This window comes from Cydia splendana, chromosome 19, assembly GCF_910591565.1.
Source record: "Cydia splendana chromosome 19, ilCydSple1.2, whole genome shotgun sequence".
NCBI lineage: Eukaryota > Metazoa > Arthropoda > Insecta > Lepidoptera > Tortricidae > Cydia > Cydia splendana.
In genome coordinates, this window is record NC_085978.1 from 10,409,744 (window position 1) to 10,434,989 (window position 25,246).

Here is a 25,246-nt window from a genome sequence, read left to right on the forward strand (position 1 = left end):
GGACGTTGGTAGTTTCCGACAGTGTAGTAACATACGTAGTATCTTCTTAGTAGTTTGTGAGCAAGTAGTTGGCAACTAAATTTGTAATGTGCCGTTGATCAAGCTCAGCGTGACCTTGAACCTACAGTATTATAAAGCCTGACCAGGAATATACTATCACGCGCCATGTTGCGGAATTTCACTGGAACTAATTTTACAATATACTTTACTAAACCTTATACATGAGAATGACACGAGAGAAACAGTGCCCTTGACAATGATCATATATTATTCCTGGTCAGCGAAGAATATAATACTCACTAGGAGCTGGTCAGGCTTTACCTATGTAGTACGGGATAAATTGTTAAATCTATAGAGCCCTCTATACCAACGTGACAAGTGTGGTCAAGCTTTATAATTTTTTTACATGGCAATAACAAAGCAAATGTCAAGCCAAATTTCAAAAATATCACAACAAACAACGGTCGTTCTCAAGAGTGTTTAGTAAATTTGAGTCTTTTCTTTATTATTTATTAATTTCTTAAAGGTTTTATAATTAGTTAACACATCACTATTATTGTATTGGCAAAAATGCCGCCAACGGACGCAGACGTACTGCAAACTGTTAATATGAATAAGCCGAAGCCCAATCTGAAAAATGATCCGACGATGTTTCAAATATTTCAAAACGTTCAATACAACATTGTACAACACAAAAAGTATGCTAAGGAGATGACCAAACTCTACAAAAAGGTACGTAAAACAATAATTATGTAGACATTTAAGCGAAATGAGTTAGAGTTAGACCAAGAAAAGTCTGCAAAGATTTCGATAGTACACGTAGTGCAAGTGTTATTTATACGTCATAAAGTCATAGAAGTTTGACGTTTAAAATAACACTTGCACTGCGTGTGCTATCAAAATCGTTGCAAACTTTTCTTGGTCTAACTCTACAGAGCAACTCAGGATAATGTTTGTCCATGATCGTAATTTGCTTCAAATGTTTCAATTGACCGACGACTTGCAATATAAACTGCCACCCGAAATGATATCAGAAATCTGCTTAAGTTTGAAAGTATTTGTGGTTGCAGGTTAAGTATTAACTCAATATAAACCGCTTGACATGCTTTCAGAAGAGAGTATTCCATAGTGGTATTCCATCTGTCCAATATCTTTGTCCAATGTGTATTGCATCTCACATTTGGCTTAATGAGAGAGTAGACGCAATGACATTGGACAAAGAAATTGGACTGGTGAAATAACACCCCTATCACACCCAAATTGTAATTTACCCTCTTTAACGCCAGATGGGCTTAAAACCAGCCAAGCTGCGCCCATACAATTTTTCTGACTAACATAATTAATAATAAGACCTAGGTACATTGATTGTAAATATTAATGGAAATAAATCTTGTATTTGTACCATCACTCACACTGTTAACTGTACATCGGTGGACCTTATGCCTTTTGTAATAAGGTCCAAAATGTAAAAGCTCACGGAAAGCAGCTCTAAGGGAGAAATGGCGACGTGTCGCTAAACAAGGCGCTCAAAACTCTACATGTTGGCCACAACCACTCTGTCAAGAGTGTAACGAAGAAGAAGAAGAATAAGGTCCACCGATGTACAGTTAGGAGTGTTGCTGTTTGTGTACTGATCATAAATGGTGGACATTTTGCAGATGGAAGAGCAAGTCTTCAGAGAGAGTTTCAAGAATGCTTTGATGTACTTGTTTACTTTCGGAGACACCAGTCCTAATGTGGACCGGGTCATCAAGTTTGTGGCCACCTTCTGCACAACCCTGGATGATGAGGAGGAGTTCCTGATGTTTATCATCAATATTATTTTTGATGTAAGTATGAGTTAGGTATGCCTAGGGCTCGGAACCGGTTTTTTTACAAGCTTTTATTTATTTTCACCTGTCCCGTTGTCTGTCGGTCTGTAATCAAATTTGATCCACTTCCCGGTTTCCGATTGAGCTGAAATTTTGTATGCATGTATAAATCGGATGACAATGTAATATTATGGTAACATCTAGCTGATCTGATGATGTAGACAGGAGGTGGCCATAGGAACTCTGTGATGAAACAACGCAACCTAATTGTGTTAGGGGTTTTAAGAATTGTCTCGATGAGTATTAGTTGTCTGTCGTAAGTAAAGTACAGTCAGCGATAAAAGCTTGTACCAAAAATGAAATTTTTGTCAAAACTTATTTTAAACCCGAAGTAGCCCAATATTTTTAATTATTTTATGCTCTTTACGTGGGACTGAATCATATCATATATTTTAGTAACAACTTCGTATAATTAGATAGTCCCATTAAAAATGAAATAATAAACTGAAGAACGAAAATGAACGTAATAATACCGCTTTTTTTTGTATGTCGAAAAAACTGGTACCGAGCCTTGGGTATGCCACTCTAACTTGGCCTAAGAATCTTTGTCCTTTGATTTCTTCTGACTTTCCCTTGTGTAAGTCATTGGTTCTTGCCACACTTCATGTTTCTTAAGTTAATGACATACTGTGCCCTTTAATAGGGCACATGTCATTACTCATTAACTTTTTCCAATACTTTAGTTTTTGTATGAAATGTGCTGAATAAATAGCCATGTCTTTTGATTGCGCTGATTTAGAAGTTTGATTTTATCATAGCTAACAGACAGACTAAGAGACTAAGAGAGATTTAGGGCAGACTTAAGAAATTGGTATTAATTTCAACTTAATACTTTCACATGTTTTTAATAAACAAAAGATAGATAGGCCAACAGGTAGAGAATGATTTTATACCTTTTTTTTCTTTTGGTTCACCTATTACTATTTAATATCTGGGAGCCGTTTCCGAGATCCCCGAAATCTATAAAAAAATAACAAGAATTGCTCGTTTAAACGTATTAGATGAATTTACCTCCATTTGCGAGACCTAAACGTTGAACCAGCTTATAATTATAAAATAACCCATTTTTCAGTGTCAATGTGTGTCTGGCCAGTCAGTCAGATACCGCGCCAGCCAGCTGCTGGAGGCTGTGCTGTCAGCACTCGGTGAAGATGCTTCGCTGGACGAAGACCTCTGCACCAAGTTACTCCAGTCACAGGTAAATACACAGCCGCAGCAGCCGGTTCCCTAACATAAGTATCCACTTTTCTATACAATAGTATGGCAACTTCCATCCATAGAACGTCTAGTTGTGCAAGGAAGAGTGGGAGGTGACAGGGCTAGAGGAAGATCGCCAATGAGATGGACCGACCAAATCAAAGCCAGTGTGTCTGCCACAGTAAGCTAATGCTCACGGAAAGCAGCTCTACGGGAGGAATGGCGACGTGTCGTTAAACGAGTCGCTCAAAAGTCTACATAATGGCCACAACCACTCTGTCAAGAGTGTAACGAAGAAGAAGAAGTATGGCGACATGGGTACTTAAGTTGGGGTACCGACCGTACCAAATGATTCATCAACCTTTTATGGGTCTTCTTATGCTTCATTTTTCCGTGCATCTCCACCATATTTTACCACCCTCAAGCTGCCCAAATCATGACACTCTTATACCAGACTTCTTTCTAATCTCGTCTTCACAGACCGAGCTGCTTTGCGAAATTAATAAAGATATTCTATAAATTATTGAGATAGCCCTAAATTGTCATTATTTCGTTAACATAGTTCTTCATTTTATGTTTATCATTAAACAGATGCAAAGACTCCAAGACACCCGCGGCGCCGTGCGATGCCGAGCGGCGCTCGCGTTACAGCGTCTGCAGGACCCGATGGACGCAGAAGATGTAGTCACAAGGGCTTACAAATTCCACATGAGCTGCGATCCTAGCGCTTCAGTCAGGAGGTATGTGACATGCAAAGGTGCGTCCAGATCTAGAGAATGCGCCGCTCGCACACGTCTTCATTAGATCTGGACGCACCTTGTGGTATTATAGGTACTTGTACCTCTTTACTGTTTATGCAAAGAAGTAAAGGTTATCCCCCTTACTCATTAACGCGCTACAAACCTCAATTAGCTAATAATCGTTTGTCTTTATCTGTCATTTTGACTTATGTATTTGTAAGAAAGGGAAAAAACATTAACTAAATCAGGCCCGTAAAGTTTTATGAATAAGGGGGTATATCTTTATATTGATTCATAATTCCCTCGTAACCCTTAATTTTGCGTTGCGCACTGGTTTTCTAGTAGATGATAGTGAACTAAGGTTTAGGACAATATCTAATGGTGTTTTCCCCTCTTGCCCAGGCAGGGGCGGGGAAAAAAAGGTTAGATTTTATTTTTATTTACTGAGCAGATTGTTAACCCTTTACCAGGCTGACATTTCAAAAATGACAATCGATTGTCAGTCTTACTCATCGAAAATAGAACACATGTTTGAAGTGCCGTCTGTGGGAAATATACAGGTTGGCCCATTTAGATCGGTCAGTATGGGAAAATCTGAAACTATAAGACATACGACGATCTCTTCTTAGGAACCATGTCATCTATTTTAGTAACAAGACCTTAAACCATGCCATAATTAACTACAACAACTTCTTACTAACCGTTTTTGTTTGCAGAGCAATAGTATCGCAAATAGCGAAATGCACCCGCAACGTGCCGTACGTGCTCGAGCGCTTGTGCGACGTGGACGAGGCGGTGCGTCGCGCCGCCTTCCTGTACATCGCCAACGTTAATGTCACTCAGCTCAGAGTGCGGCAGAGAGTGTTCACACTCAAGGTACCTAGTGAATATCTCTTTTACAGAACCTAAAAGTTAAATCGAATTAGAATTGCTTATCCGCCGTTGAGGTAACCCTAAAGTAACGCCAGCCTGCTTCCATTCACTACCACTATGTGGCTGGTGTTCTCACGTGCCCTCAATGTGCGCGGGGGTTCACCTTAAAGATCGGCTACGTCAGTCATATTCGGGCGCACGAGCGCCGAGCTAATTAGGAGTCGAAGTGGTCGCCTTGGTCGAAATCGGCCGGAAGGATCATCATCATCATCATCATCAACCCTAAAGTTGCTAGAATTAGATAGCAGTGGGTTGGGCACGTTCTTGAGAATCGGAGGACGCAGCCTGAGAAGGGCCTCTACAAGATGACAGGAATCTAGTCAAGATCGCGAGAAATCGTTGGACGAGGCCGTCACACGACTGTTTGCTTTAAATTTCCTTGGGAGCGGCTTATGTTCTGCAGACGGCCGTCGGCTGATATGATGATGATGAAAAATAAAACTGTAATTGTTAAAATAGTTTTTTTTATTCTATAGATGGCAATCAAATTTAATTCTTAATCTAATATAATATCACAGAATAAATAATAGTATTACCGTACAGAAAGGAAACTTCCTACAAAACCGAAGTTTGACAGCGGTTCAGGGTCGAATCATGCTGTCCCTTTCTAATATATGGCACTATCTCTTTCGGCTATTTAGGGTTGTCAAAATTCAAGCCCTTATCTTATCTGTGGTCGTGCACGCAAAGGGACATCAAGTTGTGTCAACCCTAATAATTGCCCGGAGTAATGCTGAGCCGAACGGAGCCGAGTTTGCCCGAAGAGAGAAGTTTCGCACCCCTGCTAATATCTGTTAAGCCTTTTTTTCCTTGCTCAGGTTGGTCTTTCTGAGCGAAGCACCCGCGTCCGCCGCGTGGTGGAAGAGATCCTCATCCCCGGTTGGCTGAGCACGTTCAAAGGCAACATCATCGATCTACTGAAGGCTATACGTTTGGACAACGCGCAGGATGCTAAGGATTCTCAGTATGTTGCTGGGAAACTGCTGGAATCGTTGTTCAAGTAAGTTTGTTTGAAATGAAATAAATAAAAACCCCAATTCCAATCCAGCATAGTTGTGAAATGATCATACGAATGTTGATTTATATATTTTTTATTAAAGCCGAACTCTTGCGGCACTGTCGTATGAAAACCTACTTTTTTTAATACTGTCAATGATACGCGTACCTGTTATAATGCTAATTCTTTTAAAATAAAATAGAAAATCTAACGAAGACAAAAGGTTAAGACATAATTGTAAGTGGATTGATGAATTCTTGTCTAGGCAACCATTTCTGCCACTGAAAAAAGAGCGACAAATTTAAAGAGGTTATTCGACTCGTAGAAGGGCATTTTAACTTGCACCTTAAAGCGCGACTTAACTCGTGTTTCAGTAACATCTAACCGTTACATTCCTGACAAAATGTATGTAAGGGATTTGACATTGACCGTCAGTTTTGTAACGATTGCTAACCGGCCGTTAAAGGTGCACAGTTAAGTGAAAATGCCCAGAAATAGAATGTAATGAGAATGAGTATACATTTATTGAAAACACACCAGGCGTCTACCAATCTCCGAGCTCCTGTTATGGCTGCCCACGGAGAAGTCCCTCCGCCTAATACCCGCGGAGAAGCTAAACAAAGAAACAGCCTGGTACTGGAGGTATCTGGCCGAGCATCTGCAGAAAACTGACGATGACGAAACTCTGGAGATGGTGCTGCCTGATCTGGTCGTGCTCATCGGGTATATTAGAGCGTGAGTATAAATATGACGTTCTCAATCAAAAGTGGTACTTTGTGACTTACCATAAAATTTGGTGGTATCTTTATACAAATAACCTGTCAGAGCGTCCTTATGGTAAGCGACAAAGGTAACTTTTGATTGAGAACGTCACAAATAACTTGCTATTATTATAATTCGTTTAGCATCTATTATCCCGTATAACATCTAATAGATTTGCTCGGAAAACATATAAAAACTCAAAATTGCGCGTTTTCCCAGAGATAAGACAGCTAGATCGATTTATCGCCCCCGAAAACCCCCATATAGCAAATTTCATCGAAATCGTTAGAGCCGTTTCCGAGATCCCCGAAATATATATATATAAATAAACAAGAATTGCTCGTTTAAAGGTATTAGATTAGTGCCCAGTGACATCATATGGTGTCGGTAAAAAATCCTAAATGTAGCTTAAAATTCCTGCTAAAAGCTGTGAATCGTACCTTCCTGTCCCATTTGTCTACATTATTCTGTTTGCGTCTTTATTTATAATACCATTTTTTTACAGTATCGTGGAGTCCCCTTGCCCGTCGGAAGCAGACGACCCCGTGAGCTTCAGCACGCGCCAATATGTCCTACACGAACTAGGCTGTATGCTGAGAGTGTATGACACGGACCCGCCAGGCCGCGCTGCGCTACAGAACCTTATAACCGACGTACTCACGGGTAAACTTTCGACCCTAATCTTTCATTGATAAGGTTCAATTTTGAATCTCCTTGACACTCGTAAGGTAAGTAGCAATCGCCAATCCGATATGTCCTACATGAACTAGGATGCATGCTGCGAGTGTATGACACGGACCCGCCAGGCCGCGCTGCGCTACAAAACCTTATAACCGACGTTCTCACGGGTAAACTTTCGACCTTAATGTTTCATTGATAAGGTTCAATTTTGAGTCTCCCTGACTGCTTCGAAATTTAAGTTAGCACCCACCAATATGTCCTACACGAACTAGGCTGCATGCTGAGAGTGTATGACACGGATCCGCCAGACCGCGCTGCGCTACAGAACCTTATAACCGACGTTCTCACCGGTAAATTTTCGACCTTAATGTTTCATTGATAAAGTTCAATTTTGAGTCTTCCTGACACTCGTTAGGTAAATTAGCAAGCGCTAATATGTCTTACATACTGCGAGTGTATCACAGACCGCGCTGCGCTACAGAATCTCGTAACCGACGTACTCACCGATAAACTTTCGACCTTAATGTTCTATTGATAAGGTCCAATTTTGAGTCTTCCTGAAACTCGTAAAGTAAGTAGCAAGCGCCAATATGTTCTTCTCTGAACTACGCTGCATGCTGTGAGTGTAAAACACGGGCCCGCCAGGCCGCGCTGCGCTACAAAACCTTATAATCAACGTGCTCATCAGTAAACTTTCGACCTTAACTTGTTAATGATAAGATTGAAATTTGAGTATGTTTTCTTTAAACAATGTTTAAGAAAGTTAACTGTGTCATTAATGAAACACTTCTGTATTCAACCTTAAAACGACTTACTAAGGTTCATTTCTAAACATCACTTTTTTCAACAGGCGATTACGGACATCTCAGTGCAGACGTGATCCGTCCACTAGTATCAGCCCTAGAGCTCGTTTTCCCCGAGCTGTCCCCGCGTATGGAGGTGGTGTGCGGCGTCATCACGGCGCTGCGCGACCCGCCCGAGCCTGAAGCCCCGCCGCCAGCGCCGCTACCCCAACCGGACACACAGCAGATGAAGATGAAGGTACAGTTGGTCAATAACCGGTACCTATTACTCAATAGTTGGGTATCCTTTAGAACCACACCAGGGATGTTGCGGGTGCAGATTTTTTGACATCCGCGGATGCGGATCATAACAAAAATATTACTTTGCTAATCCGCGAAAGTCAATCAGTGCTAACCCGTTATACTTACTTGCGTATTTTTACATGCAATTAATGTTCCCACCCTCCCACCGCAAAAATAAATACGCAAATAAATATAACAAACAACCACCAAAAGAACAATACTCGAAACGTCGGCTCTCTACGAGGCATCTTCAGGAGCAGATGTTGACGGTCTGACGCCCGGCAACGGAATGACCTGCCAGCAGCGGTGTCATCTTACACTCCCCCTTTCTGGGGGTATGAGGAGGCCAGTACAGGGCGAGGCCCATTTTGGCGGCATCTGTCGCGGGCTGTGACGACAGCCCGGTCTGTTGGGCCAGCGTTTAGGTTGCTGGCCTTTCTTCCTTCTTCTTCTTGTTGTGTTGGCCATGATGGCTTGGTGGTCATGTTGGCCAATCTGCGGCTTGGTGGATGATCTGCCAGAATGGTCGGCCATATTTGTACCTTGACTACTATGTCGCAAATTATAAGTAGATGCGCTGAAACTAATCAAACGGTAACTTACTCTGTAAAATACAAGCGCCATCTCTTACTGATATGATTTGTATTATCATTTTATTTGAATTTCTTATCCTCTTTTATTATGTTTTATTTTAGCGAGCGAGGTTGCGCGTGTCACTAAACGTAGCAATAGAGGCGCAGGAGGATGCGGTTAGGGAGGAAAACTACGCGCTCGCTGCCGAGTGCAAAGCTAAGGTACAGAGTTTTTCATTTTATTATTTTTTTGAGCATATTATTTAACTTTTCTTTGGCTATTTTACTTCTTTTTTGTTTTACGTATAAATAACTTTTATAACATCGTCTATAATGGTTTCGTTAAATTAAACTAAAACAATATGTAAGCTCTGAACAAAGGTTCTCTGAATCTGATGGTTATACCTAATTTTAAACAATAGGTAATTAATCTACTAGACACGCAAACTCAAAGAAGAATTATAACCTTTATTAAAACCTTTTAACTAGATTGCGTTGGGACGCGAACGTTACGGTAGGTAGGGTATTTTTTTTACTAGTGTCAAAACTAAGTTATGACTGTTAAACATTGTGTAGGTGGCAGAGATTCAGAAGCAACTGGAGGAGCTAGAGGTGCAGGCCGCGCCGCCACCGCCGGTACACATTCCTGTAAGTACACAATGACTATAATATATATCCTCTACCCGCCCACAAATCAAAACCGAGTCAATTGCAACTGTGAAACCGGACCAATCTCACTATAAAGCTCAGTTTCCCCTCTGCGATAGAAGGTTAGATGACAGTCGCTTTCGTAAAAACTAGAGCCTACGACAAATCTTGGGGTTATTTGTAGAGCGGATCCCTTGTTTCCATGAGCCGTGGCGAAAAGCTGGGACCTCTTTAAGAAGATGATCATTTGGTTAATTAGTCTTGACAATATGTTCCAGACCATAAAAGAAAAAGTATCAGATGCGGAAACGCTGATCAAGTGCCTCACCATTCTAAACGCTGCTCTGGACACACCACAGCTCAAAACTGTTACACCCATGCTGCAAACCATATTCAACGAGTTGGAAGTAAGTCTGTATATTTAAGCTATAAATCATCCTAACCTTTGATACCTTAATATAGAGTAAGAGATAAAGTATAAGACGCAGAGACGTTGATGAAGTGCCTCGCCATTTTGAACGTTACACTTGACACAACAAAGTTTAAAAAAATTTACACGCTTCAGACCTTTAAAGACTTAATGAGTTGGAAATATGTCTATAGATATAAACATACTATTTGTTGCGTGTCTTGGTATGAATTATGATTAGGTGCCGATTAATAGAGGCAGTGTCGAAAATAGGAACAAGTTTAATTAGTAACGGCACGATTAAATATAGTCTTTTTAGCGAAAACATTAGTTAAATAGGCCTTTTTATAATAAAAAATTGCCACGTCCACGTACAATGACAAGTTGTGTGTGTAATACCTTGACATATATTTAAGGACGGGCCTTACGACCACTAAGAATGGTACTAGTTCAGCGATGTCACTGACGAATTTTGAGCCAATCGTGCAGTCTAATGCAACAACGCTATTGGTTCGCGTCATGCGAACTCGTCAACCAATAGCCTTGTGGCGTTAGACTGCACGATTGGCTCGAATTCGTGTGCGGCACACCGGTGTACTGGCCCCATTCTTTTTGCACGTAACGTAATGCCCGTCCTTAGATATATGCCTAATATGCCTATGGTATAATAATTATAATTAAAAGTGACATGTTACTGTGCTATTTTAGGTGGATATCTTCCAAAACCCAGACATTTTGGAGCCTGCCCTAGAGACAGTGGCCCTCTTTGGAATGTTGGACAAGAGTTTCGCAAAAGACAACAAGGCATTCTTCTTTGCTAATGTAAGTATTAATTAAAACATGAAAATATTAATACGCCCCAAAATGAGTTATATTTGCTTAGAAAATCCGAAAACCCTTTATAAGGTAGAGGGAATATATTTCCCACTATGATTTTAACTTTATGGCAAAGTGATAGGGTTCCATTTTGAATAATCTGACACCTTTCTAATTTATGCCCGTTAAACGGTTAAATAATATTAAAAGCATAAATGTTAAACTTATAGTGTGCCGAGGGGAATAATATAGGTACTTGTATATTAACCTCCAGAGACTTAATATACATTACAATGTACATATTCGTGCAACATAATTTGAACCTTTGATGAACCAAATAAAGTAGCATTTCTTTTGTTTCATTGCTTTTTATAACAAACGAAATTAGTTCTAATTTACTCATAGAATAAGGTTCAACTTAAAAAAAATGAAAACTTTATATATGGGTCTTAGGAGGTTAAAATGTTATGAATTTGTGGATATTTTTTTGTCTGAATGTATAGGTAAATACAATTTGTAGATACATCATAAGAAAGTGTTATCAGAGTGGAAAAACAACCCTCTTACACTAGTATTTAAGTTCATATTCTCTTGCAGCTCTTAAGATCTACAAGCATCCAGTCAATATGCTCCTCTGATCACAGTCTTGCGTCGTATAGCGGATTAACTGTACGCTTATTGAAATAACCTGTGTTACTTGTATTTAGGTTTTTTTTATACACGTTGCAATATTTTAGATAAATACAGTAAACAATCAAACGAATCGTTAATAACTAGCGAACACATAAAATACACCTTATGTTATTGTAATTAGGTTAATTATCCATTGATGTTAGTCACATCGTATAGTTACTGTTATTATTGTTATTTTTCATTAATTATTTTGTTTTTCTACCGGTGTCCCGTACAAACGCGAATTTCACAAGATTTGCAGGTATAGGAGTTTCTTTTTCTGTGACAAATGGTCAAAAATATGCCTAGAAATATTCGGCATTAACCGCAGAAAAAAAAGTTCCAATGCACGAAATAAAATGCCATGGCGATGTTTTTTACGGGACATCCCGTGGACTGCTTCTAATAAAGATATTTTACTAAGTGAATTAAAAAAAAAATATCTATAGTTCGTTTTTTTAGCATTAGAAAAAAGTAAAACAATCTTGACGTGTCTTTTTATTGAAAAACACTTGTGAAAAATGAGTCACGGCAAATATGTAACAATTATGAATCATATACGATTATTTACATTCGTTTGCTTTCATAAGTATTGTTACTGATTTAAAAAAAGTGTTTTTCAATTTAAAGACACGTCAATGGCGTATATAATGTAGTTTAACATTGTTTATTGTATACTTTGAATATTAAACCATTGCTTTTTAAATTAACTTTCCGTAACAGCCTATAGACACATCAAAGTCAGTGGTGCCATCACATTACATTTCACATAACCTCATTCAAAAATGCACCTTCAACTACTAGTATTAAGTCGATATCTCCTTACAGCTGATCGACACATCAAACGAGGGTGTAGTGCTCACAGTACTACGCTGTATAGTGGACCTGCTGTGCGTGCACGGCGTGCGAGTGTTCGAGGACGAGGAGTCACAGGAAGACTCCAAAAACGTGTCGAAGAGTAGGAGGAAGGCGTATCTGGACGCTGTAGACGAGGACGGTAAGATATCTTCTTCTCTTTCTGCGTACTCCTACTTCAGTTAGCTGTCGCTACCCTAGAACCCTTGTGCCCTAACCGGCCATCAGTACCACGAACAAGGTGCCAAAAATACATTTAGCAACGAATTGTTAAAAAATATCAATCATCACATCTGGAGGCACGGTAGTGCCCCTGCCAAGACGAGCGAAGTAAAGCGCTAGGACTCTACCTACCTTTTCTCGAAGCGCTTCGTCGTTTTTTTTAATCCTTTTTATATTTCAGGTTCTATTTCGGAGTCCATCCTATCATTGTCTCCAGCGCACAGCACGGTTATCGAGCTACTTTTGAAAATTATGGACAGTCCAGTAAGTGTCTTATTGTCATTTCATTTCATTTCATTTATTTATTTCTATAACAATATGATATTGTGTTAGAAAAATCTTACAAACTAATACATGCACATAATTAAAATTATACAATAACAGCGGGACCGGACATGTCAATAATTAAAATTCCAAAAACACACTTAAACCAACAAAAAAAAAAGTACAGATAAAGTAATAAAAATGTCATTATTAAAAGTGTAAAGTTACATGCATGATAATTTTGTAAAAATCTGTTTAATTTGCAAAGATCTCGTCAATACTGCATGTAAAAACACCCCCTCAATAAAAATATCTTCAAGTGCTTACTAAATATCTTATAATCTGTAATGGCTTTTAGATTTGTAGGTAGTTGGTTAAAAATCCGGATAGCTTGATACCTTACACAATGCCTTGCTATTTGTTGTTTAGGGCAGAAAGAGTGCTTTATGTTTTTTGTTCGTGATTGAAGGCGCAACTCCTGCTCCGCAGAAGACTCAAAGTTAGCGATATTTTTCACAAAGTCAGTTAATAAAACGAGCACGTATAACGAAGGAGCTGTCAGGATAACTAAACTTGAGAAGTGATCACGGCAAGATACCCATTGTGGTATGCGCATTATTGTTCGAATTGCTCTTTTTTGTACTACAATGGCTTTATTTATATTGTATTTGAAGCTGTTTCCCCAAAGTTTGATGCTGTACCTCAGCCTGGACTCCACTAGCGCATAGTACACTACTTTTAGCTGTTCAATCGAGAGTTCTTCCCTTAGACTTCTAAGCGCGTAGCAAGCTGATAGGATTGTGTTTTCTGCCTCTAACTCCGGTTTCCAGTTTAGTTCAGCATCAATACGAATACCAAGAAATTTAACAACATCCACAATATCTACTGGTATTCCATCTACGAGTATGATCACCTCTAGCTTGTCAGTTTTTTTTGTGTTGTTTTTGAACAGCATTACATTTGTTTTCCTAGTGTTAAGACTTAAATTATTTACATTGAACCAGTACTGGAATGCCGCAAACGTCTCATTTATTAATTCGCTAAGCTCATTCATACTATCGGAAGATATAACTCCACTAGTGTCATCGGCAAATAAAGTTAATTTGCATTTGTCTTTGTATTAGAGTTCAAATTTGTCCAGCTCTGGTCTGATCACACGTTCAAGTGTGATAGCATCGTTACAATGAACGCAAATTAGTTTTTTTGTTGAAATGATTAGGTAAATTGTACGCTGCAGTAGTCTAAACGACAAATTCTAAAGTAAGTAAATTTAAATGTGTCGTAATTCAAAGGCTTTAAATTTCAGCAATATAGCCATGTTTTTACACTTTCCACAACGTCTCATGGTATTATTAACTTGTGTGTTTTTTGACGTGATAACGTCTTATAAATCGATGAACACCGGTAGCATGCACGTGTCACGTTGTGGACAGATCTCCATGGTAACGTTACGGCCAAAGTATGCAAATTTTCATCAATGTTTTCTTATGACGTTATCACGCAAAATTATCGTCCGTAAACCGACTTTACAGACAACCATTTTTTTTTGTAGTGTGCATCATACAGGCTGGTAATAGTGGAAGGCCTGTGTCGCCTACTGCATCTCGGACAAATTGAATCACCCTCTATACTGAGCCGGTTAATGCTGCTTTGGTTCAACCCTGCTACAGGTAATTTATAGATATTGATCATACATGAATTTTATTAATATAGGTAATTTAAGATGAATTTACTGGAGGGTAATAAATAGCTCGGAGTAAATATCTATGGAGCGGCCATTAACAGGCGTTCCCCTCTGCAAAAAGATCGCGGCCGCCGGTCAAGGAGGTTATATAAAACTAGTTGCCACACGTCATACGCCATTCAGCAAACGTCAGTCTAAGCGGAATGATAGGAGCCGAAAATGCCGAATTGCAGCGTTTTCTCGTGCAAAATGAGATCGGAAACGTCTAGTCTACAAAAAGAACACGTTTCTTATCATATGTAAGTACTATTACATCTAAATATTATTAAATAGTGCATTAACTTTGCAAATAACTAAAAAACATTGTCAATCTGACAGTGATACCAGTGATATGATATTAGATCTAATTTAGGGTAATTCTAAAGAAGACTTTCTAAATATTAATTAGGTACGAGTAGAATTTCTAATAGGAAATATTATGCGAAACTCTGCGTAGGGGGCGCGACTACCACAATCCATCACAATCTGGGGGTCCGCCGCGGAACAAGAAAATTTAAATTTCGTTATCTAACCTCTCTATCACTATTACATATTTGAGCGATAAAGAGAAAAGAGAAAATTTACTAGCTAGCTTAGTGCTACACTCTGGCGGCAGAACATTGCAGTGATATGCCCTATTTGCGTTGCTTTTTGTTATATGTGACGTTCCATGGAAAAAGGTACCTTATGGCGGCCGGCGCTTACGTCGCATGGCGCCGCAATAATATTGGAGCGGCGTTAATAATAGCGTAAGCGCCAACCCCCATAAGGTAGCTTTACCCGTGGGACGTCACATATAATTTATGTAACACATTATTTTTATATAACACCTTAGTTTCATATCAACCTAATCTATTTAATCAAATAAATATATCTATAAGAATAAAGAAAAGGGGGACGGGGGATCAAAAAGTATTCGAAAACATCTCGCGTGATTTGTGCACAACCCCTAAATAACGTAAAATTACCGATAGACTCTTTTTTTAAAATTAATTTTTCCTTTAGTTTCTACATATAGCTGGTCAAGCAGATCTTGTCAGTAGAAAAAGGCGGCAAATTTGAAAAATGTAGGCGGGAAGGGATATCGTCCCATAGAAAATTTGAATTTCGCGCCTTTTTTACTGACAAGATTTGCTTGACCAGCTATATATTTTTATTTAACATGTCAAATATTTTATTAATTTAAGGTATTTACGGCTGTCACTTTCCATAAATAGGCACTTTTAATTTATTACTCTGGTATCACCGTACCAATATTAGTGATGGGACACCATAACAACCAATATCGGTAAAATCGATATAAACATAATGAATAATATACAGATGGTCATGATGCCTAGCGAACACCAGCCATATCGTACAAACCTCAAGGAGTGATATTCCTAGGCAGATGATGATCTGCCTAGTGACCACCAGCCATATCGTGCTAACTTCAAGGTGTGATATTCCTAAGCAGATCGTGAAACGCCGGCATGTCATGATCTGACTAGTGACCACCAGCCATACCGTTCAAACCTCAACATTTAGGCATATCGAATAAGTAGGATGTCCTAATTTTAGCAAATGATAACCATTGAAATGGCTTGACAGCCTACTTATACATATTTAATTACACAAACGGGTCTACCGCGATATAATTTCATTGTTTTTACCTTTAATTCCGACGTTTCAGCTGAGTTGCACCAGCTGTGGTCACGGAAAGACTCTCCGTCTTCCGTGACCACAGCTGGTGCAACTGGTGTGCTAAAAATGCATTAGTGTTAACATTATTTGTGTGCGTTACCTCGTCCCCCGCGCCAAAAACGACAGAATTTTTCAGATATAAATTAGTGCGCGTCTCTACTCCATAGATATTTACTCCGAGATAAATAGAGAACGATAACACTCGAAAATAACCTGAGGGTCTAGCCAAGATGCCTGTTTGCGTTGTAGCGAACGAAACGATACTGTCTCTCTATCACTCTTCCATATTAGTGCGACAGAGTAGCATTAGCGTTTCGTTCGCTACGGCGCAAACGATTGGTATTTTAGCTAGGCCCCCGGGCTATAACCGTGAAAATAGAAGATTCGTCCCTCCTTCTTTATCACACTATTATGCGACAGAGAGGCAAATAGACGAAACTTCGCTTTTCGATTCGCGGATACCACCACCCTTAATAAGGGTGGCATGCCACCTGTCCAATGTCATTGCCTGTCACTCTCTCATTAAAGCAAAATGTGAGACGCAATACACATTGGGCAAAGAAATTGGATAGGTGGAATACCACCCTAAGTATACTACCATTTTTTTTAGTCGAGGAAGATTTGCTGCGTCAGACGATTGGGGTTTTCTTCCAAACGTTCCCGGCGAACGTTGACGGTGCACAAGAACAAATACAGGTAGTTTTTAATTACAATTCTTACAGTATAGCAGGAAACAAAAAGTCTGCCGTATAAATATATTATAATTTGACATCAATTTTTAACTTTAGTGAGTCATATTAACACTCCACATCGTGTTTTTAATTTTATTATGTGTCGTCGCGAACGGGTCTTAGGACTCTCGATTATTTACGTAATGTTTTTTTCTTCTTCAGAAAGCGACACTACCTACGTTGCGAACTCTTGCAAACGCTCCATCCAGTTCGCCGCTATCAGAGATAGACCAGGAAGCGGTCGTCAGGTTTATCGTGTCGCTCACAAGAATCAATCATGAGGTATGATTATAATGAAAAATTGATATTTATTTTAGCAGAACACGTTTTTAATTTTAGTACATAAGTAGCCTTATGGCTTCAGCGATTGGAAAATTCTGTTTGCGAAATGAATTCCAAGTTAAAACAGCATTTCTAATGGTTCCTACGGCTGTTATGTGTAAAGGGGCTGCATAGGTTTAAATATGGTTCGAAGGACCATCAATACAATTTCGTTTACTCTTCTCCTCGTACTGGTTTGATATTTTTTATTAAGGAATTAATATTTATTCCTCATTTTAGTTCATATTGGAGCGTTTTTCCAAAAAAAAATTACATTTCATTCATGTCTTCAAAATATTGACTTCTTGTGCTCATTTTACTCAGAATCATTTGTACATTCACGCCTCATTCATGAAAAAATGTGTCCCAAAATTTTGTATGAATTTTTTTTCCAGTGCGTCACGTTCATACGAATAAAAAAATTATTCATACAAAAATGTGACGATCTGGAAAGGAAATCTTGGGACACATTTTTTCATGTATGAGGCGTGAATGTACAAATGATTCGGAGTAAAATGAGCCCAAAAAGACAATATTTTGAAGACATGAATGAAATGTAATTTTTTTTTGGAAAACGCTCATTGGCACGTATAATATAATTATTCTAATTCGCTTTCATATTCATAATTGATGCTTTCATAAATCATTCGAAAATTCGTAGTTTGACTTAGTAACAAAAGAGCTTAAACATACCTTACGTCAATGCGTAAAACCTCTAGATTTTTTTCGCTGCCTAATCGTACCGAATCGTACATTTTTCAGTTGACTGACAGTCAAGGATCCATGGCGATGTTACTCTGCAGCTACTTGGTCCGGCGTCCGTCGTCCTCCGAAGTGGGCCTAGCGTGTCGTATGCTAGCTTTACTATCCCCTCCCAGAGACGCGCATCAGGCGTCTGTGCTGGCGAATATGCTGAAGGAACTCTGTCTCGTAAGTATTTTTTGTATTTTTATGTCAATTTTCACATACTGAAAAGTGGCGGGAGTGTGCATTAGATAGGACTAAATAGCCGGAAAGAGTACGTTGGCCAATTATTATGGTCCCGAACACCTTACATAAATCTTTCGAAAAGTCTAGGTAGAATCCCTGCCTACGGCCATACTTTTATGTCGTCAAAACATCTGCTTTAACACATTCAGTGCCAGCGCGAGCTACGCGCTACGAACGTAGCCGATAACACACTAAAAACCGTATGTAGCGAAAAGCGCCTACGAACAGAGAACCCGCCTAGCGGGTTCTCTGTTCAATTGATATGTTCTGGCAATGAATATGTTAATATACCACTGTTTCTGCAGTTTTACAACCAAACATCGGGACAATGATTTAAATTTCACTTTTTACAGAAACTGCCAGACAAACAGTCGACTCGCAACCTCACCCGTTACCTCGGGGCAATAGAGGCCTCTGAACGTCTTACGATGAACAAAATGTCTAATACAGGTGGGTAAATAACGCATAAAAGACAGTGTGTCACATAACGGCTGAGGCTAGAAAATTATGATAATAGGGTATTTGACATTTTTTTATGAATGGTACCAATCGATCAGGTTTGTTTTAGGAATCAAATGTCTGTATGGGACCCATTGTTTTAAAGCAATACAAAAGTCACAAATGATGGTCAAAGTCTGGCACCCGCCCTTTACTCACGAAACGCTTCTAACAAAATGGCAATACATCGTGACGTCACGATGTAACGTTAGAGGCCGTTTCGATGTATGCAAAACAAGGAAATTGCGATTTTGTCGGTGAAATTGCGTTTATGTATATTGTTGGTATACAATATTTTTTTAAATAAAATGTAAGAAATCGAATGGTACCATTATTTTTTTCGTATTTTAAAGTTGAAAAACAATTTTTTTTTTTAAGTTTGATGTCTTGTATTATTTTATTATTCCTATATATTTTTTAAGTTTCCAATTTATTGTGATAACTTGCCCATTTTCTATCTATTTAACTAGATTTAGTTATACAATTCAACATTTGTCAACAACCCTATTGTACATTTATCCTTTTTCAGGTGTTACAGAAGGAACTATGCAAGCAGATGACACCACATTTGCAAACATGGGAGGCCGTATCACTACCTCTTTACGTAAGTACTGTAAACTCGTGGGAAAGTAAATAAAAAGTAATTTATTCAGAGTTGTCTGCTTTTATTAAGATCACTACACCTTATAAAACAAAATCCTCCGCCGCGTCTGTCTGTTTGTGTGTTCGTTCGCGATAAACTCAAAAACTACTGAACGGATTTTATCAATAGAGTGATTCTTGGAGAAGGTTTAGGTGTATAATTTGTTAACTCGTGCAAAGCCGGGGCACCGCTAGTAATGAATAAAACAATTTAATGTATTTCAATATGTTGACAGCAACAACCCAACCTTTGGCCAGAAGCACCCACGTTGTCGTTAACGACACAGTCGAAGAAGAGGTGGAAATAGACGAGACTTCTCCAACCGAAGTCATTTCGAAAATAACTGAAGGTGAGTTTTTAACACCAGTACCTAAGGAACTCGATTACCAGGCAGGCTGAACATTGTGATTGATAACATTTATTGCAATATAACACTTTAAACTCTCGCGTTTTGTACACATATTTCATTTATTTATATTTTATGTATATTGTTCTGGTGTAACTCAGCTGAAACGTCGGAATTAAAGGTAAAAACAATGAAATTATATCGCGGTAGACCCGTTTGTGTAATTAAACATTTATTGCCCTGAGAACCAGCGCCGTGTCTTACAGACACTGCTTATGCTGAGCGGCATCGGCATCCTATTTGGTGTACGTTTGGTTATTTAATTTGCTGTTGTAGGTACCTAATGTATGTTTTTACGCCGAATTAATATTTTTTATTTTGTGATTAGGGTCTTCAACCTTCGCGATCTTTGCCCAAATATTCGTGTTGTATTCCGCAGCATAGATAAAAAGAGAAGAGATAAAGTATATGCGTAGAATAGTACACGCATACGTACACGTACATAGTAGTATACGCATACGTATATAGCGAAATGTTAGGCGCCGTCAGAAAACGAACATAATTCGATTCGGAAAGTCAGATCCTACCGACCGCGCCAATTATTTAATTTTAGTAAAAAAGTTTTACAAATTTAAATAATATTAACCACACTGTTCATATTTGATACAGAAAGTACGGAAACTACGGAACCCACTCCCATGGCTGAAGACAACTCCCCCGATTCCGTTCCCGACTCGCAGCCCACACCAGGCGCCGGGGACAGCGACAGCAGCGGAGTCTCACCAATCAAGAAGGCCAAGGTTACTAAAGGTAATGGGATTCTTAAATTATGTTATTTAATATTCAACTTTGTATTTAATGGTACTGAGTCGATTTTTGGTCGACTTTTGTAGATTAACAACTGGCCCTAAGCTTTGCAGAGGTTATGTACATAAATTACTTTTGAAAGTCTCAATAGTATTTTTTTAGGTATTTGCAACTTAAGATGTAGGTATTGCCTTTTTAGTTTAGTAATTTCTGCATTTATATTAAGTTTTCACTAGTTATTGAAGGTAATTTAAATAGCTATAGATAGAGGTATATATATACAAGTATATTATTGCAATTAGCTAGTGTAAATTACGTAAGTTGTATTTTCTATTTAGGCAAAAAGAAGAAACTTTCTATAACTAGACAAGGCTCAGAAACTAGCAAAGCAAAGGACAAGAAAACCAAGGAAGTGTCGGACGACACAGAAAACAGAAAAGGCAAAGGCAAGAAGAGTATGGAAAGTTCGGAAGAAACAGAAAACATAAAAGGCAAAGGCAAGAAGAATAAGGATACTTCGGAAGAAACAGAAAACGTAAAAGGCAAAGGCAAGAAAACAAAGGAGACTTCAGAAGAAACCGAAAAGGGTGGTATTAAGAGGAGCAGGTCTCAGAGATCAGTAGCGGATGTTGACAGAGGTAAGTGCTTTCCCAAAATGAGTCTTAGCAGGAGTGCCTTAGGGTGGTATTCCATCTGTGTAATATCTTGGTCCAATGTCATTGCACCTCACTCTCTCATTAAGCAAAATATGAGACAAAATACACATTGGACAAAGAGATTGCACAGGTGGAATACTACCATTAAGATCAAATGTAATATGCTTCATCAGAGATCAGCTCTAAGCGTTGCACCTATAAATGGGGTTACCGCGTGGGTTTCTTTGGAGTGAGAATCGTTGTCACCTGACGGGAAATATATATTTAATAATAAATGTTTATGACATTTACCTCACTCTAGTTGTGGTCGACGGAAATCGATCGAAGTGCAAGTTAGTTAAAAATATTTGTCATTCAACTCTTATCAAACTTCTTATTAACACATTCACTTTTCGCTACAAAGCGGAAAACACGTGTTATCGGCTACGCTCGTAATCGCTCGTGATTTTGTTTATGTATAGAATAGAATAGAATACTCGTAAAATAGTATTTTATTCGTAAACACACAGATAAAAGACATACATAGAAAGAACATAGTGAAAAATAAAGTGACACGAAATGGCCCCATCTTAAGGGGCCCACTGATTAAGTCAGTCACTGTCAGTTAGAACAAAGTTTTGACAGTTCCGAACAACTGACAGGCCGATACCGTCCGGCGGACTGTTAATCAGTGGGCCTCTTTAGCATGTTGCTGGCGATGTGGCTGGCTGGCTGTATAAATAACGAAAATTCTTATTTGCAGCACAAAAAGCCAAAGCAACCAAATCGAAGAAAGCGCCTCCTAAATCCTCCTCACCGCCGCCGAAGTCCCCAACCCCGCCTCTCAAAGACATCGACACCTCCAACATTACCGTCCGCAAGTCCAGGGGCCTCCAGTCCAGTTCCAGCACGGACTCGGATTCTAAAGTTGCCAGTAGGAAGAGCAGTGAGAATGTATCGGCCAAGGGGAGAGGGAAGGGCAAGAAGGAGGTTAAGGGGAAGGCGAAGGGTAAGAAAGCAGGTCAGTAAACTTGTAGATTAATGAGGTATACAGTCAAAGACACCTCCAACATTACCGTCCGCAAGTCCAGGGGCCTGCAGTCCAGTTTCAGCACGGACTCTGATTCTAAAGTTGCCAGTAGGAAGAGCAGTGAGAGTGTACCGGCCAAGGGGAGAGGGAAGGGCAAGAAGGAGGGGGTTAAGGGAAAAACGAAGGGGAAGAAGGCAGGAGAGTAAACGCGGGTTAATATTTTGGTACACTTAACTGCAATAATCAGTGACGGAATATATATGTATAGACGAAGCTCTCAGTACATTTTAACATTGAATAATGGTCCACCTGACTAACACTTATCTGACACATATTACTGACAATTACCCCTTCCCTATAAAATATACCCCATATTTTATAGAGAAGGGGGTATATTGTTTGTGACGTTATCTATGAAAAGGTACGCCATTATTAACGATGCTCCGATATAAATACAATGCTGTGCGGCGTAAGCGCAATCGACAATAAGGTCCTTTTTCATAGATAATGCCCCATTTGCGGTTTAAGCCATAAGGTGATAGACCCGCCATCGCACACGATCCTTGCATATGAATATAAAAATTAAACTGTATAACTCGTTCCAATGCAACATTTATCCCTTCCAATACAGTACACGTTCAAACTATTCTGTTTCCTTATCGACAGTAACTAAAACCACCAGTAGACCTCAAACTCGAGCTTCCACGAGCTCTCGCAGCAGCGCGGGCAGCTTCCCGCCCGACGACGACTCGGCCGACGAGACTGAACTACACACTATCGTCTACGACAATGAGCTTGTAAGTTAAAGTTAACCTGAATTAATAGCCGAGTCCACATAAAAAAATAATAAAAATTATTTCAATTCAGTTCAATTAACAATTTTAAGTAATTATACAGTGCTTTTCACAGTTACAACTGAATATCACTTGTTATACATATTTATATACATGATTACTGACACTGCACAATACAAAAAAATGGAACTCAAAAATTACCTGTGACCCCTACACTAGGCTAGGCCTGTATCGTAGGCTGACACAGAAACGATTACCAAAAATTTCTCAGTTAAAGAATTAAGGAATTAAACTAGTAAGTAACAGAATTATATTACAGATAAGTATAAACAATTTGAAGGATAAGAAAAGCGAGTTTTAACATATATTTAAAAGATTTATGAAACGGTACTCATAGTTATAGAAGTGTGAATAAGTGTCTAAGTGTATAGTTATAGGAGTGTGAATAAGTATCTAAGTACATACACATACATACACATACATACACATACATACACATACATACACATACACACATACATACATAGCGAGCCGCTTTGCGAGGAAAATTCGTCGCGAAGCCGTTCCTCGTTTAAGGCATTGAGGCCGCGCCTGCGTTATGCTCAGTCATGTCTTTGGAAAACGAGTTGCTTCGCTCGGCAATTTCTTTACGAGGTGTCTCGGCCTCAGTGGCAATCATGAAAGACTTGTTGCCTTAGCCATACCCTGAAGGCAACTAAGGGATTTTTTTTAATATAATTTGTTTTCTGATATTAGTGTGCTCTTAATTGATGTTACTGTCCATTGATCTGGTTCTTTTTTGGATCTTCACTAACAAAAACTATATAAAGCCTGACCAGTAATATATGATCATTGTCAAGAGGGCGCTGTTATTCTCATCTATAGGATGACAGTTCAGTATAGTATGAAAAAATTCGTAAACTGAAATAAATGTCATATACTAAGAAAAAGTGACCAAGGCCTCCAGTGCCCCAGGCTGGAATCGAACCAGCGTCCTCTGCTATCGCGGCAGGTGCCTGAACCACTCGGCCACCGGGCCACAGCGACATTAGTCAAATTTTCCAAGTATATGCACTTCCTACTGAATACTATACTGGTTCAGGCACCTGCCGCGATAGCAGAGGACGCTGGTTCGATTCCAGCCTGGGGCACTGGAGGCCTTGGTCACTTTTTCTTAGTATATGACATTTATTTCAGTTTATAATTTATATAGTAGTGTTTCTACTTGATAAAAAACAAATTAAAATATTTTCTGAAAAATAATTTAATTTGTTCAACTACTTCATAGTAATGAAAAAATTCGTTCCAGTGAAATTCCGCAACATGGCGCGTGATCGTATATTCCTGGTCAGGCTTTAACCTTGTGGCCATGGTAGGCGCAACCTAGCAGCAATGAACATATTTAACTTTATTAATAATCTTTTTATTCCTTCTTTAGCAACAATCTCTGCTTAACGACAGCAGCGAACTGGCCGATAGCAGACGCGATTCCAAGGGAAATGTCACCATACCTGAGACGCCTGAAGGAAGCGATATGTAAGTACTTACTTCTTTATTTATGTCTATACTGTGTAGACAAAACGTCACGCTATTAACTCATGAGATTACTAAAACAGTTGGGTTAAAACTAACTTCGTTAAAAACCTTTTGAAAAACTAACACAAACGTGCAAATAATTTAAAAATAACACCGCTTATTCTCTTTAATTAAAAAAAAAAACGGTTATGTTTTTCTTTTTGCTTCATTAACAGTGTTCCTCTAAATTGGTTAGCAAAATTTCCCACGTAAAAATATTTTTGCAGGTCCGATTCCGAACCAGAAGAAGTGATAACAAAACCGAAAGGCAAACGGAAGTAGGGAATCAAAACAAGTCAAAATGAATTAACAATTTATTAATTATTTCTACAGTAATTAACTAATTGCAGTACGAATGGGCTAGAAAAAACGGGTAATAGAAATGATGAAACAGCTGTAAGACCTTTTTTCTAGCATATTCAGTAGTGTTCATGAATTTACGCTTAATTTGTAAGTTTGTACTATAATTAAATGCCTTTACACAAACATGGGTACACTTGTTTTTTTATGAACCACACATGCACACACACACATACTATACTGTGTAAGCCATCGAAAAATGTGACGTTATCAACCAAAAGGTACCACATTGTCGGTTGTCGATAAGGTTGATTTCAAATTGAAGGTATATGGAAATAGCGCCTTTGACAACCGACAATAAGTACCGTTTTGATTGAGAAAGACACAAATACACAAATATCGCATTTTTAGAAACTCTAAGTTCATATTGAATTGGAAATTTACTA

At 38.8% G+C, this 25,246-nt stretch overlaps 1 protein-coding gene across 1 annotated transcript; it reads left to right on the forward strand.

The window, feature by feature from the left end:
- Window positions 1-464: 464 nt before the first annotated feature.
- Window positions 465-24,985, forward strand: LOC134799996 (condensin complex subunit 3). The gene is made up of 28 exons (XM_063772432.1): window positions 465-732; window positions 1,659-1,829; window positions 2,944-3,069; window positions 3,660-3,808; window positions 4,525-4,684; window positions 5,560-5,741; window positions 6,279-6,473; window positions 7,006-7,163; window positions 8,032-8,222; window positions 8,962-9,060; window positions 9,415-9,486; window positions 9,765-9,893; window positions 10,604-10,717; window positions 12,212-12,380; window positions 12,642-12,724; window positions 14,277-14,394; window positions 16,741-16,826; window positions 17,024-17,143; window positions 17,945-18,112; window positions 18,526-18,622; window positions 19,200-19,274; window positions 19,549-19,662; window positions 20,329-20,469; window positions 20,805-21,104; window positions 21,865-22,122; window positions 22,798-22,928; window positions 24,364-24,461; window positions 24,728-24,985. The coding sequence occupies exons 1-28, from the start codon at window positions 571-573 to the stop codon at window positions 24,780-24,782; spliced, it is 3,921 nt and encodes a 1,306-aa protein (XP_063628502.1). The 5' UTR covers window positions 465-570; the 3' UTR covers window positions 24,783-24,985.
- Window positions 24,986-25,246: the final 261 nt, after the last annotated feature.